This window comes from Bos mutus, chromosome 22 (genome assembly GCF_027580195.1).
Source record: "Bos mutus isolate GX-2022 chromosome 22, NWIPB_WYAK_1.1, whole genome shotgun sequence".
NCBI lineage: Eukaryota > Metazoa > Chordata > Mammalia > Artiodactyla > Bovidae > Bos > Bos mutus.
Window position 1 is genome coordinate 17680259 of NC_091638.1, and position 15905 is coordinate 17696163.

Consider the following 15905-nt stretch of genomic DNA (forward strand, 5'->3'; position numbering starts at 1 on the left):
TCATCTCTAGATTACTTATAATACCTAGTACAATGTAAATACCATGTTAATAGTTATGAATTCTGTGTGAATAGAATTATGTGTAAATAGCTGGCAGCACAAGGCAAATCGAAGCCTTGCTTTTTGGAACTCTCTAGATTATTTTTTTCAAATATTTTAAATTCACAGTTGGTTGAATCCTTGGATACAGAATACTTGGCTGACTGTAATAATAATAATAATACACAAAATAACATAATCCTGGACTCTTCAGGCTGGAGAGGACCTGGAAATTATTTGTTCATTGTTCTTTGACTTGTGTCCCTCAATGTATTAAATATATATGTCACCTTGTGGTTTGGGTTGAGGTCAACTACACTTGCGTGCTATATGCCCCCCGCCTTAGAAAGTCCATGCACATGAGGGGATGAAAGCCTCTGAAAAGTTCTGCAGTAAGAAAACCTGTCTCATTTTGCTCAAGCAACTTTTGAAAGTTTATATATATATATATTTTATAGATTCAATAACTTCAGTTCCAAGGCCATGGGCCAGACAGTGATGCAGCCAGGCTAGAACCCATATGGCCTGCCTCATGCTCCAGTGGACTCTCTGTTTACTTGGGCTGTTCACTGAATTGAAAGGCTAGATAATTATTTGTTAAACCGGGTTCTTTGGAACTCCAGTCTCATGAGATGTTAAGGAATGCTGAGCTAGGGACACACATTCTGACCACATCAGCTTAGGATACCCAGGATTACAGAAAGATGAACAGGTTGATTGGCTGTGGGGCTCCTCAGAATTTTTGGTATGATGTCCCTGTGACTCACCAAGGTAGGGAGGTGATATATAGAGTTCCCCAGCTTACATGGTCCAGGAATTCCTGTTGTAAGGAATCTCTCTCTGTGGATTCGTTTCATGGAGATAAGTTGAAGAATTCAGATTTGGGTCAGTGAGGTTTATGTGGATTACTGTACCCCTTCTCAGGTGACCCCAAGCATTGCTGCCCTTTCTGTGTTGAAAAGGAAGTTGGTCAGTGCAGCCAGCACCCTTCTGCCCCTTTGACATTTGTTCTTCCACATTACAGAGCAAGGAGATCGGCCTGCAGATGCATGAGGAGCTACTGAAGGTCACCAACGAGCTCTACACAGTAAGTCTCACCCTGGGTTCTGCCACTGTTTGGGATTGAGCCCCCTTTGCTTCCATGCCCAGCACTGGAGGAAAGCTGACCAGTGGTCTGGGGTAACCCTGGGCCCTTTTGCTCTGTCCTTTGCTCGAGTGACAGCAGGATTATCAGGGTGGGATAAAATGGCTTACAGCCCCAGCTTCTGTTTCAGAATATCTGGGGAGGGGCCCTGGGCACATTTAGTTTGTAAAAGTTCACAGAGATTCAGATTATATGCCAGCCATGAGAACATGTTACCTTTCAAAGCAGAAGATGCCAAGCTGTGGTGGGGAGAGCCAGGCTCAGGCAGGACAGGAAGAAGCTGAGGCCCACTTCTTACTGACTGTGGTGCGTGGAGCTCATCTGGGTCTCAGTATTCTCATCTGCAAAATGGAGCACTATTTGAAGGGTCACATGAGGCCGGGGTGGGGTTGATAAGCATGCCTTGCCATCTCAGGGTAATAATTTCAGAATGTGCACAATTTGGCCCAGAACTAACCTTGCTGCCTGCTTGGGCTTGAGATCTAACTGGGTTTGGGATGGGTGTTAGAATCCAAGAAGGTAAGGCAATGGGGAACACAAGCACACTGGTTAGTGGTGCTGGCAGTTACAGCCTGTGCTTTGAGGAGCCATGGGCTTCCTTGGGGAGGAGTGAGAGCCCCAGGGACAGCCCCAGGGGTCGGGAGGCCCAGCAGACAGAACCACAGGACTTCCACCCCTAAGGCCACCAGGCTGGAATCAAATTGTTATGTTTTAAGTATGTGGAGATTACTTATCAAATGTCTCATTAAAAGGGGAGGATTCTGAGGCTAAAATTATATTTGAAAATCCCTGGTATGAGAGGACCAAGAGCAGGCTGTGAGAAGGCCCCTCTCGTTGATATTGTTATCTTTCTCAGTCCACATTCTGTGTGATTAGTAGCTGGTGGACCCCTCAGGGGCTAAGAGCCTTTGCCCAAGAGCCTGGACTTCAGATAGGAAGTCCTGCGTCAGACTCCAACCAGCTATGAGACTTTGGGCCAGGCATTTCCTCTTCTGGGCCTCAGTCTCCCAATCAGAAAAATGGGGGTGAGACTTCCTAGTGGTTGGTCTACCAACGTTGAAACACATATTTCTATGATTCCAAGTTAAGGAGAAAAATTTGAACCCTGACAGTTTTTAATTAGATCATTGCTTCGGGTGAAAAGAGGCACTGCTGATGGAGAAAACATAACTTGACTTTGAGGCAGCTGGGATTGTGGGGGAGAATCACCTCATGGTTTATAGCACAGACTCTGGAGCCAGACACCTGGCTTCAGATCCAGCTGATAGGCAGAAGTAATAATGCCTGCTTATTAGAGAACGAAAGGAAAGACATGTGAAGAACACCAGGAGGAAAGAGAGCCCAGAGGCACAGCGTGTTGGAGCCCACAGTTATCTCACACTCTGTCTCCAGCTCCCTGGAGCATGTGAGGGTGAGGCAGGCTGTGCGTTCCTGCGGCGGGGGAGCATGGTGACAACGGGGCGAGACCGGAAACCAGATGAAATGTTTCTCTGCAGAGGGTTTGTTCTCCATCCAGGACCTTTTCCTGTTTCTCAGGCACTTCACCTCCATGGTATTCCAGCACCTGGGTCTGTATTTGGGATCCTGGCTGCTCCCACTCAGATCTTGAAGCTTTCCTCTGGGCTTCAGCTGGGCGCCCCTCCTGGGTGCTCTCTGTTCACCCCCAAATCCCCCCACCTTGGCTCCTTCACCCCTGTTATTCCCTCTGTCCTCTTACACTTACTTGTGTCATACTCAGTTTGTAAACCTAGACCGAGCTCCACCACCTTAAGAAAGCTGTCACCTCTGGGCCTCAAATTTCTGCGGCTGCTTTAAAAAACTCCTTGTGTTATCCTGAAGTTCTCTGCCCTGTCTGTTCAGTTGGCATATACACTCCCTGGAGTCAGATTTTGGTGAGAAGCGCTACACTCGAGGCCCAAAGCCTCAGATCGCACCTGGCTGTTGTGTCTTTCTTCAGCTCTCAGTGAAACTCAGGTTGGCAATAGAAGCTTTCTCCAGTTTGTGGGCTGGATCGGGCAGGCAGTTGTTAGGGACCAAGAGGGTGATGCTGGTGCCTACACACGTGTGTCCCTGCTGGCCGTGGGGCAGGGTGTCTGGACAGAAGTGCATGCCCTTGGTATTAGACAAACAGGCCAGGTGGGCAGGTTGGTCCCTCTTCCCATCTCCCAGCGGCCTCTCAATGGCCTCAGAACTGAGGGGGAAGGAAGGGGCAGCCCCTCCCCACTCTCTCCTTTTGCCACTTGCTGCAGAAAAGTGAGACCCTGGCAGTGCCCACAGCACCCCCACCCCCACCAGGTCATTTGTTGTCTGCACTGAGTTTTCTATCGTTGACCAGAAATTCACTTACATTCAGATATTTGGGACTGCCTTCTATGGTCTTAGCACCACAGGAGGAAGAGCAGCAGGCTGTGAACATTTCAAGAGCTGGTCTTTGAAGTGTCTTGTACATCCCTGTTATTCCCAGGGATGGAAGGAGGGATCTGTGAATAAATGAAAGAAACTGGTTTTGTCTGCAAGGAATTTAGAACCTGCCCGGGAAGATGAGAGTAAACTTGTGAACTGGTCAGAGCCTAGCGTGGGCTGGATACGTGGACTCGGAGGGAGGGCGCCTGGACTGGGGGTCCCCGGCGGTGGCTCCAGGTTCTCTGTAGTGTCCCCACCGCTGTCCCCGAGGGTGGTGCTGCCACCTAGAAGGCAGTCCGGACAGATTGGCTGAGTGAGGTAATGACAGGGGAGTGTGGGCATTCGTGAGAGACTCACTGAGGATTCAGAAGGTGAAGGGCTGGCTCCCGGAGGCTTACTGAAATCCAGGGTGAGTTCTGAGCCCAGTGCCTGTAGATGGTAGGAATTAGCAAAGCAGACAGGTAGAGAGGAAGAGAAAAGGAATTCTCAGTAGGGGAGACAACATATGATCGTAGCAGAGCAAACATTACAGGGGGGTGGGTTTGAATTTCTGCTGCACGACCTCCCAGCTCAGCCAAGTCAAATATCGTCCTTTTTCCTTATTGTCAAAACAAGGATAGTAATAACAACCATGGCCAGAATGTATTTCACACTTTTAGATACTTTATATGTATCATTTAATTAACACACATTTTACAGATAAGGAAACTGAGGCACAAAGAAATAAAGCCTTGCTTAAGGCTGTATCAGTTATCAATGACTGTGTAACAAATTATGTCAAAACTCAGTGTCTGAAAATGACAACTATTTTATTTGTTCATGATTCTGTGGGTTAGTGATTTGGGCTGGGTTCCAGTGGAGCCAGTGATATAGCTAAAATTTCCTGACCAATCAAAAAAAAAAAAAAGAGCTCCAAATGGGAAAACACCAGTGGGGTTTCAAGCCTTTGTGTCACATGTGCTGACAGCTCATTGCCCAAATCAAGTCACACAGCCAAGTCCACAGTTGTAGGGTGGAGAGGCAAACTGCTTCTGAAGTGCCAATGCAAAGTGATCTCCCTGAGGCCATCGAGCCACTGCTGAGGCCATCTTTGTAAACAATCTACCGAAGCACCCCGCTACTGGGGGCACTCTGGACCCCAGTTCCACGCTTTGTTATTGGGGATTTCTTTCTGGTTACCATGCCTGATTTTGCAAGCCTTTAGATGTTCCCTCCTCCCCCAGCCCGAGTCATGACCACAGGGACTAAAAAGGAAATGATGTTGAGAAAGGATTGTCCAGGAATCCCATGTTTTTTCTTGTAATGTTTTATAGAAGAGGTGGTAAGGGCATAATGATGATAGAGATGAATGCTTAAGGTTGCCCATCTCCCACTTTAGGGAAAAGACTTGTCCCCATCTGGGATCAGAAAGGACACAGAGAAGACTGCAGGGCTGGGCATTTTGTTAGTTCATTTGTTCATTGGTTTATTCATTCACTTGACAAGGCTTCCTTCTGCCTAGTCCTCATCACCTTGAGGTGCCCTTCTTTCTAAAACATGCCAAGGCGCACGCACACACACACATGCACACCCCGCGTCACACCTCACCTCTTTTCCCCTAGACTCCCATCAGCCTGGCGCAATATGGCTCTTGTTCATCGTGTATTGGCCTGGGAGGAAAGAAGGGCAGAGGTCGAGAATGTGGACCAGTGTGCCAGTCCTTCTGGAAGAAGCAAAGCCAAAACAAAACAGAAACAACACATTCTGTTTTTGTTGTTCAGCTAAAAATATGTTCAGATTTTCAATAGTTCTACATCACAAAATGCACCTGTTGTGCTTTGCACTAACAAACATTGTAGCATCTGTCACCTGGCCCCTCCTCCGGGCTCAGGAGCTCTGCTTGAGGCTCCCCCAGGCAGGGCTGCTGGGTCTGCCTTCCCAGCCCAGCATGGCTAGCGGGGCCCTGAGACTTGGTTCAGGGCGATGTGGAGGGGCCTGAGGAGCATCCATACGAGCCCACTTCTGGTGACAGGTGGACACTGGAGTAACAGATGGGCTCCACCTTTTACTTACTCCATCTTCGATTTGATTTGCACTGGGTTTAGGCGTGTGAAATCAATTCTGGGCCCTCAGATAAATTTTTGCAGTGGCATCTCCCTGTCTCCCTATCGATGACCATTCTCAGGGATGCAATAGTAGAGAGAGCTTGAGACGGGATCCTGCAACCTGGGTTCTGGCCCCAGCTCCATGCCAGCTTCACTGTGTATCTTTCTGGATTGACATCTGTCATCACTGAAATATAAGCACCGTGCTTTCATCATGCCACTGGGCTCTGTGCCATTTACTTAATAGTTTTCTTTGAATCAAGTCTTTTAAAAAAATAAAAAACACCTCTCCCTGTTGTAATTAATTTATGGAGAAGCAGCCATGTGTACTGAAAAGAATACAGGTTTTTAGAACCAAATGGATCTGGGTTCCAGGCCCTGTCACTTGTCAAACCCTTTGGGTCTCAGCCCCCTAGAATATGGGGATTCACCACCTCATCCTCTGGATTCCATGAGTGAGTGGCATAGAGCATAGCACAGTGCCTGGCAAATATCAGTGTTAAATCATTGTGTGTTTATGAAAGTGAAGCATAAATATTTTTCATTTTTCCTTCCCTCTCTCCTCCTGCCTACAGCTCCACTAGGCTAGCTCGAGCTCAGAGAATATTTTGCCTAAAAAAGTTCAGCCACCTCCTGATTGGTCTCCCATCTCCCATCCTCCCATCCTTCATACTCGAGCCAAAGAGACCATTTGTAAATAATTGTTGAATATTTAAAGTTAGAGATAGATAATGCATGCACAATGGAAAAAATCCCTGATAGTTAAACAGTACAAAAAGGTACCAAGTGATAAGCGTGTCTCCTGTTACCTGCCTCTCCCCCTCCTCCCATACATGCCCAGTTGTTAGTTTCTAGTTCAGCGGTGACTCCTTGGAGAGAGATGTAATTCATCACCAAGGTACATGGACACACGTATCCTGCACAGGGGCACCAGCTGGGCCTTGTGCAGCTTGCTCTGCACCTTGCTATTATTGTTATGTTTTGGAGATTGTTTCATTTCATTAGTGCTTAGAGCCTCCACTCTTACATGGAGCTTATCACATGCCAGAAATGGGTCTCAACGCCCAGTGTCTTAATTCTTTCATGCTCAGTTCACTTTTGAGGTAGGTGGTGCTGTTACCACCCATTTTAGAGACAAGCTGTGTGAGGCACAGAAAGGCCAGGTAGCCAGCCCAAGGCCACCCAGTCGGGGCGTGGCAGGGCCTGCTCCAAGTCCACCCGCAGAAGTTGCTTACATAAATACATTCAACTATTTATATAAACACACGTATATTAAAAAAGTGGCCACCTGCTCCAGTATTCTTGCCTGGAAAATTCCATGGACAGAGAAGCCTGACAGGCTATAGTCCATGGGACCTCAAAGCATTGGACATGACTGAGTGCCGAGCACATGCACACACACACACACACACACACACACACACACACACATATATATTTTGGAAGGAAATGACACTTCACATTAGTGAGTGAAAACAAACTGGCATAAAAGAAGGTTTCCATTAGCTAAACAGAGAAAAAATAATGTTAATTCTTTTTAAAAACTTTATTTTATATTGTATTATAGTGATCAGCAAATGTTGAGATAGTTTCAGATGAACAACAAAGGGACTCAACCATACCTAAACATGTATCCATTCTTCTTCCTCAAACTCCCCTCCCATCCAGGCTGCCACATAACACTGAGCAGAGTTCCTTGTGCTATTCAATAGGTCCTCGTTGGTTATCCATCTTAAATACAGCAGTGTGTACATGTCCATCCCAAACTCCCTAACTGTCCCTTCCAATATTAATTCTTGGTGCTGCCTCCAAGGCAGGCATTAGATATGAGAGCACTGAGCTGAGTTTTTCCCCCTAATATAATCAGAAGGATTCCAAGAGAACTGAAAAGAGTTAATAACATGTCTGTAACACCTGAAATCACTTCTCTAACACAAGTAAGTTGTTCCCATTGCACACTTTGGGAAACCCTGATGCAGTGCAAGTTAGCTGGGCTTTGGTCCTCGATTCCACATCTGCAGGATGAAGACAGGAAGCTAGAGGAACTCTGAGGTTCCTCTCAGGCTTGTCTCTTCATGCCGCCCTGGGAGGGAGACCAGGGCATGGCAGGCCCTGCCAGCCTGTCACAGCCTGCTGGCCAGGCGTGTGCCCAGTGTCATCTAGGGCTGGCAGTGGTCCTTAGAAGAATGAGGGCAATAAGGTTTCCCTCTAGACAACCTCCCTACCCCTCTCAGCTCTCCCATGGAGACATTCCTTCACACAGCTGACGTTTACTGATGATCCATGTGTCCAGAGGATGGGTCATGGCTTGGCCATGTGACAGGTGTCAACAGGGATATGGACACGGTGTGAGCGGAGAAGAGATGGTCTTGGATTGGAGCTGAATGACAGTGGACTTTCCTGGGTGGAGAGCGAGGCACAGAAGCAGGAAGCCAGGACCTGAGATGAGTAGCCCCTGTTCAGCCAGTCAGTGTGAGTCAGACACTAAGTCTGGCCAGTAGAGGCCAGGGGTGATCTGGGTAGTGGGAAATCTAGTGCGGAAGGAAGTCCACCTTTTGGGACTCATTCAGGAGCAAGAGACAGAAAGCCAGGACAATCTGACATGTAAAAATGGCAACTTACTGAATCTCGGAGGCTAACCCACTAATTGCATTGTCTTTCTCCCCAGCAGAGTGTGTAATCTAAGCGCAGAGACCCTATCTGTCTTCCACACAGTAGAATTTGCAGCACCTGGTATACAGTGCCTGCACATAATAAATTGTTCAATAAATACTTAATTATTGGAAGTGCAGCTGCCCTCCCCCTGCCCCCAGCCGCCAATATACTCACCAGAGCAAAAGCAGCAGAACGACATCTTCTCCATTTTTATCTTATTCCCTCCCTCCCTTTTTCTTCTTTTCTGTCTCTCTTTCTCTCTCCCTTCCTTCTTTCCTTCCTTCCACCATCCCCTCCCTCATTTGATGTTGTTTTTCTCTACAGGAGGCTTCTCTCCTGTGGAGATAAAGTTGGCCCACATCCATCCCCCGCATCCCCGCCCCCTACAGGCTCACTTCCTATCAGCTCAGCGCCCCCTAGTGGACAGCAAACACTGCCTTCCCCTTGTCTCCAGCAGAGCCCAAGGGCTGTTTCTAACTGGCCAGGCTGGGGGTCCCATCACTGCAGCCGGATTAACATCATGTTTACTGACAGGTCAGGCCTGGGTCTCCTGCCCACATGCAAGGATTGGAGGGTGGTGTCGGTTTCCCTTGAACCACATGGGCTGAGAACGGTGGAAGGGAATTTGGGGGATTTCCTCAAAGAAAATCAGGAAGCCATTCCAGAAGGAGGACTGGCTGATCCTCGACAGAGAAAAACAGCAGATGTCTGCTGAGGGAGAGAAGCTCGGGGAGGAGAAGAAAGTGGCTCCGTTGGCTGGTTTTCAGACAAGCACCTGGTGTTCTCCTACCTGTAAGCTGTTCCTCAAACCTGTTTGGCTCACGTTTCTACTGGGCTTAATACTGACGTTGCTCCCTTTGTCTGGAACGGTCCTCCCCCACTCCACACCCTATTCACCCATCTGACAGCTGCTCTTCCTTCAAAGTTTAGTTTAGGTATCACTTCCCCTCTAAGAAGCCTTCCTTTAGCAGCCCTTACTCCCCTCATCATAGCACTTCTCATATGCTGTGATAATCACTTGCACAATGTTTGTCTCCCTACTAGAGTGTGTATTCAGTGAGACTGTCTCTGTCTTCTACATTGTAGTGTTTTCTCGTGTAGGTCCGAGTGCAGTACCAGGCCCATCATGAGCTGTTCCATAAATATTTAGCAATTGAAGGTGTAGCTGTTGCCCTACCCCCAAAGATTATATATTCATTAGAGCAAAAGCAATAGACTCAATTTTATCCTTGTCCATCCCATCCTTCCACCTACTCACCCATCTATCTAGCCATCCATCCATTCATCCACCTGCCACCCATCTATCCATCTTGCCACGCCTCCTTCCACCCACCCACCTATCTGCCTATCCAGCCACCACTTTATCCAGCCAGCCATCTAGCTGTCATTCATTTATTCATGCGAATATACACTGATACTTGCTGGGTACCAATCTCTGCTCTAATACAGGGATTATGATCATGGACGGTGTCCTGGCCCTTATGGACTTTGCACTCGAGTTGGGCGAGGCCGTTTATAAAGGTGCAAAATGAGTAAGACAGTGATTAGAACTTCTACGGAGAACGTAGGCAGCACAGAGTGTGGTGGTCAGACTGAAGTTTGGGTACTTCTCTTTTCCTTAAGGATGTCTTTGTTATGCTCTGGCCCAGGGTCTCACTTCATTCACAACTCTTGTGTGGCCCAGGGATGGCCCTTCCTGTTGGGTGGAGGACACGTACACAGAATTGCATTATTGAGAACCTTTTTTTCTAAAAACTGATCCTTATCCTGCCCCAGTCTGTCCCTTTATTAATGATGTGAACTTCCAGATTGCCTTTGCCTTCTTTTGCATCTAAATCTGGATTTGAAGAACCGTGCAGATAATACTTTCCTATTATCATGATCTGAGGCTTTGGGAAGATGCAGGAGGCACAGCGTGCACAGCAAAGGCAGCATGATCACCAGAAGAGGAAATATGGACAGCCTGGCCATCTGGCTTGCTGTATGACTTAGGACCCAAACTTGTCATTTCTGGGCCTCAGTCTCCTTCAGTGACAGGATAATATATCAAGGTTTCTGGAGCGTCTCTGAGAACCTATGAAACTGATTTGGGGCCAAGAACAGTGGTCTCCACTTACATATCCCTGCCTAGTACTTCTCAACCTGTGCTAGACTTCTTCTGAAAGGCTGTCCCTGATAGGATCTCGAGGGCTGGAAAGTGAACTCCCATCTGGCAGTAAGCTTCTGGGTGTCTCTGAGGCCCTTCCAGAGATCCCAGGTTGAAGACTGTGTCCCAGTGACTTGACTGAACTCCTGCATCCTCCTCTGCTCCCTTCCCCACCCCCACACTGCTGGCAGCCTGCCACTCTGCAGTCACAGCTTCCCCAGGTCTCTGCAAGCCCCCCCCGGTCTTTGCCAGGCAGCACAGAGAGGTCAAGCCTCTGCCACACAGCCACCCGGCAAGGGGTAGGAGGGTCAAGTCTCAGAAGCAGGTCTCCTGAGTCTCCATGGTGCAGAGCACCCTTTCATCCCTATGTTGTGGTTTCCTCGTTGGTAAAGCAGGCAGAATATAGTCTACCTCATAGGGGTTGTGTGAAAAATAAGTGAATCAATGTCTGTGAGGTGCTTAGAAGTAGGCCTGGCATGTAGTAAGTGTTCAGTAAATGTTAGCTGCTATTATTATTATTCTGCTGCCTCCCAGGATTAATTGAAATGCTCCTTATGGATAATAAAAAGAGAGGTTTGCAAAGTCTGAAGTAATAGGTAAATTTAAATATTATTCAGCACCTCCTGGACTGGCAATATTAAGCAGACTGTTCTGGACCATTGAGCTAAGGGCCTTTCATGCCAAAGCCCCTGTTTCAGGTAATTAAATAAAGGAAGCATCTAGAGGGTTCTGGGCATAAATAGACTCACTTCAGAGAGGTCCCCAGGTGAGCTTTCTTGTAGCAGCTGTCTGACATAAGTGTCCCTGGGCAGTCCAGTTCACCATGATTCTTGGGATCAGGAATTACCAATTGAATCACGTAGAGTTTGACCCCAGGGTCACTGGGCTGTGTTCTCCAATCATGGGGCTTTTGGAATGCAGTTCAGAGACTACTCTGGGAATCTGGCTTGATGGAGGGCAGGAAGAGTACTCTGTGATTCAAGAGGAGTAGAAAAGTAGCCAAAGGAAAATGTGGGAGGCTGAGAAAGCCCAGCTGGGATGCTGACCTTGATCACTTGGATGAATGGATGCGTGAATGATTGGATGGGAAGCTCTAGGTGCAAATTGAAGTGCTGTCTCTTCCTCTGAACTACCCAACACACACGATAAATCAGTGCTTGAGATAAGCAGACCTCAGCAGCTGAAATGGGGGAAAAAATGGATTTTGCAGGAATCCTTGAACCCAGAAAGGAAATGGAGTTCAGAAACGAACAGCACCAGCAGCACGGGGCAGGAATGCAGACGCCAGTGGTGTCTGTGAAGGTGGAGGGGTCAAGGAAAGGTTCGAGAATGGGGGCCCAGAGACAGCCTTCAGCAGGCTTCCCAGATCTGAGTCACATTCCATTCCAGGAGCCACGGCTTAAAGATTGTTGGAAATAGGCAACTACGTTGGTCATCCATAAACCTGCAGTCATTGCCTTTGGCCACTAGATGTCGAAAACACTTTGATCCAGCACATTTTCTGGCCCATTGAGTTGTTTAGAAGTAAGCTTAGAGAAGTTGGAGGGGATGAAGGAAGGGATGAAACCAGCAAGAAGGGCCTCTTTAGAAGCTTTAGAGCAACTCCAAAAAAAAAAAAAAAAAAAAAAAAAAGGGCCGGATGCAGAGAAGTCTTCTCATCAAGTTCCACAAAGACAAGTTGACTGGAAGTTTTCATTTATTTTGAAATTTGGAGAGGTTTTCAGGATGAAAGGAGGGAGAAATGTGGTGTAGAATAAATTTTTTTTTCCCACATTAGCTAATGGTTTCTAGAGTTTGTATTTTCCTGAAGTCAAATAAGTAAGTTCAAGATTTTCAAACCCTCAGCCCAAATCAGACATGTAAATGGTGGTGGCAATGGTAGCAGCTTATGCTTACGTGGCTTTTACTGTGTAGTTGGTATTGATTTCAGTATCTTAAAAAATTAACTTATTTAGTCTCATCACAAACCTATGAGATAGGTGCTATTATTATCCCCATTTTATAGATGAGGGAGCAGAGGTCAGAGAGGTTATGTGACTTGCCCAAGATCACACAACTGGTAAGTGGCAGCAACAGGATTCAGCCCAGATATTTAGGCCAGAGTCCACATTCTTACCTAACCTGCTCTACAATAGGTGTTGACCCTGCTGACTCATGATGTATGACAAACTTCCTTAACAACAGATCCATGCTGTGATTTCATGGTAAGAATCACAGAATCTTATTAGAATCTCATTCTAATAATCTAACTTCACAGGACTTTGACGTGAAGGAGATAATAACGTTGGCCAGTAATTCAATCGGAGTTCTTTGACTTAAAGGGCCTGGTTAGGTAGAAGCATGTCCCATCCCCGGGGGATCACCTCTGCTCCATTAGCTACTGTTAATTGTCCAAACAGCAGGAGAAAAGGACCAACAAGGCTCAGGAGCCATGAATTCCAGAAATTTCTTGTGTTCTTTAGCATAGAAAGACGATCATGAACTTGATATTGCAAAGGGAAAGTATAGACCTAGTTGGGGACTGGGAGATAGAATACTGTTGGTATAGGACTGGCCTCGCTTGCTCTAAAGCTGCTCCAAATACATCTGCTGAGCAAATGGTAATGAATGAAGGAGACAGTATGATATGATAGTATTAAAAGTCTGAGACCAAATTTTTACTGTGGTTACGTATATCATTTATATTTACTCTATGACCCTCTATTCCACTCTATTTACTTAGGAGTAACGAAAACATCCATCAACAGAAAGAATTGTATGTGAACATTCTCAGCAGTGTTGTTCATAATAGCCAGAAACTATACACAATCCAAATAATGATCAATGTGTGAACAGATCAACAAATTGTGGTATAGCCATACAAGGGAATACTAATCAGCAATAAAAAAAGAATTGCTGATACATGCAGAAACATGGGAGAATCTCGAAAAAATTATGCTGAGTGAACAAGGGTAGGTGTAAAAGAGTTTATACTCTATGGGTCCATATATATGAAGTTCTAGAAGACACAAAACCAATCTGAAGTGTCAGAAAGCAAATCAGTGACTGCAGGGGGCTGGGGTAAGTGGTGGGGATGGATCAGAAAGGGGCACGAGGGATCTTGTTGGTGTGATGGGAGTGTTTGGTATCTTGATTCTTAAGACGATCACAAGGATGTAAAGTCTGGAAACCATACTGATAATACTGTATGATCTTGGATACACCACTTTGTTTTTCTACACCTTGGTTTTCCTGTTCGTAAAACTTGGTGGTTGGAGTAGATGATGTGTAGAATTTCTTCTGACTCAAAAATTCCTTTGTTATAGCAATATCTAATTCTTAATATGGAATTAGGGTAGCACTGTGCAATTTGCTTTAAAGGAATTAATTTTATAGTAGCTAGGGATGAATTTATTTCTGAGAACATAGAATATCTATTAGGTTACCAATAATATTCCTTTTGGGAACAGAGCCATTTGCAGGCCAAATTTACTTAAGGAAACAGCTGAGAAAATGATTTGTGTGTAAGTAAGAAGGATGATCCCATGAAATCCCACGAGCACCTAAGGAGAGCCTTTTCCAACGACACTGGGAAAGCGATGGGAGAGGGAGGCAAGCCACACAGCTGGCAGGGCTGGGTGGGCGGGGGCCAGCTGAGGAAGGCCACGTTCATTACATCACTTCCCAGAGCCCCCAGAAGCTCAGAAGCTGCAGTGGCCCTTTTAATTTCCTCTTTACTGGTTCATTCCTGGCACTCAGCAAGGCCTTAATGATGATAGTCATCATCTCCAGTCCTCAGACAGCTTGTATAAAAATGAAGAGCCTAGGGGTTTCAGAGCATGTCATGGGAAGAGGGCAGGGGCAGAGCTGACCAGAGCACCAAAGTTGGAAGGGAGTTGGCAGCACTAAGGGCCACCCGTGCTGGGCTGTAACAGCCTTTTGATTGCCTGCACTCATGTGTCCCCAGGTCATGAAAACCTACCACATGTACCATGCAGAGAGCATCAGTGCGGAAAGCAAGCTGAAGGAGGCCGAGAAGCAGGAGGAGAAGCAGTTCAACAAGTCAGGAGACCTCAGCATGAACCTGCTCCGGCATGAGGACCGGCCCCAGCGCCGCAGCTCTGTGAAGAAGATCGAGAAGATGAAGGAGAAGGCGAGCAGAGGCCCTGGGGATTGGGACGAGGCAGGAAGGGGAGGGTCAGGCTCCCTCCAGCCTGGGCCTCCCGCTCTGCACCCCGAGTGTCTGGGGGTGGATTAATGCTGTCGGCAGCTGCTCCCCTCAGGGGGCAGTGCTGTGGTGGAGGCGGGGTTGGCCATGCCTCTGCTAGCACTTGTTAGGCCTCTGGCCAAGGTCAGCAGAAGGAGAGATGCTCAGCTGGCTGGAGAGCTGAACTGTGATGAGACTCTCTTGCAGGGAGCATCTTCTGGCAAGAATCACCAGGCATTAGTGTGGGTGGAGCCTGCCCTGGAGGTCGATTTAGTGGCTGGGGGTGCTGACTGGGCCTTAATGTGTCCCAACAAGAGGCAACAGCACTGGGGTACCAACCAACACCTGGGAACCAGCTAAAGAACCATTCTGAAGAAATTGCCACAGCCAGGCCAAAGCCGGGCTATACAGAATCCTTGTGTATTGATGCTGGAGAAGTGCTTTTGTGTGACATGGTGAAAGTGCTAGTTTTGGAGTCAGACAGGCTGATTTTTGCAGATGCCACATTTATAACAACCCTCTGAACTTCACTTTTAAAATTTGACAGTGATTATGAACAAATCTCCTTTCTCATATGAACTGTCATCAATTGGTAGTGGCTACCCAGAGCCCTGGGCTTCCCAGGTGGCGCTAGTGGTAAAGAACCTGCCTCCAGTGCAGGAGACTAAGAAATACTGGTTCAATTCCTGGGTCAGGAAGATCCCCTGGAGGAGGGCATGGCAACCCACTCCAGTACTCTTGCTTGGAGAATCCCATGGACCGAGGAGCCTGGTGGGCTATGGTCTGTAGTGTCACAAAGAGTCGGACCAAATGTAGTGACTTGGTACGCACACTTGCACCCAGAGCCTTATGTTGAGGATTATGAGCCCCCTCAAGACTTTAGTTAAAGATAGTACGGTGATCAATTAATGAGGTCTGCCATGGCCAGGGAATTTAAAGGGGCAGTGTGCATCCTGCCGTTTTTCATCCTAGATTAGGTTACTTCTTAGGTTCCTTTCTTCTTAAAGGGCTATGATTTTCTTGCTGAATTCTCTGCATTCATTCATTCCATATAATCAGCAAACATTTCTGAGCTTTTTCTATTTGCCAAACATTGCATCAGATATTTATTTAGGCTTCTATTAGACTAATTCTATGAGACTAATTCTGTGAGACTGACGATTATATGATCCTACAGCTCTCATTATAGGAGATTGAGTGGGAATAAAATCCAACAGGACCTGGGTAAGCTGGAAAAGTAACCAGAGG

At 46.9% G+C, this 15905-nt stretch overlaps 1 protein-coding gene across 2 annotated transcripts in view; it reads left to right on the top strand.

Annotated features, from left to right (window-relative positions):
- The window catches only part of SRGAP3 (SLIT-ROBO Rho GTPase activating protein 3), a 246088-nt gene that overhangs the window by 161536 nt on the left and 68647 nt on the right, over positions 1-15905 (top strand). For both annotated transcript variants that reach the window (XM_005907082.2, XM_070359891.1), the window contains exons 4-5: positions 1064-1126; positions 14418-14603. In XM_005907082.2, the coding sequence (XP_005907144.2) occupies positions 1064-1126; positions 14418-14603 (249 nt within the window). The remainder of the gene's footprint in view (positions 1-1063; positions 1127-14417; positions 14604-15905) is intronic.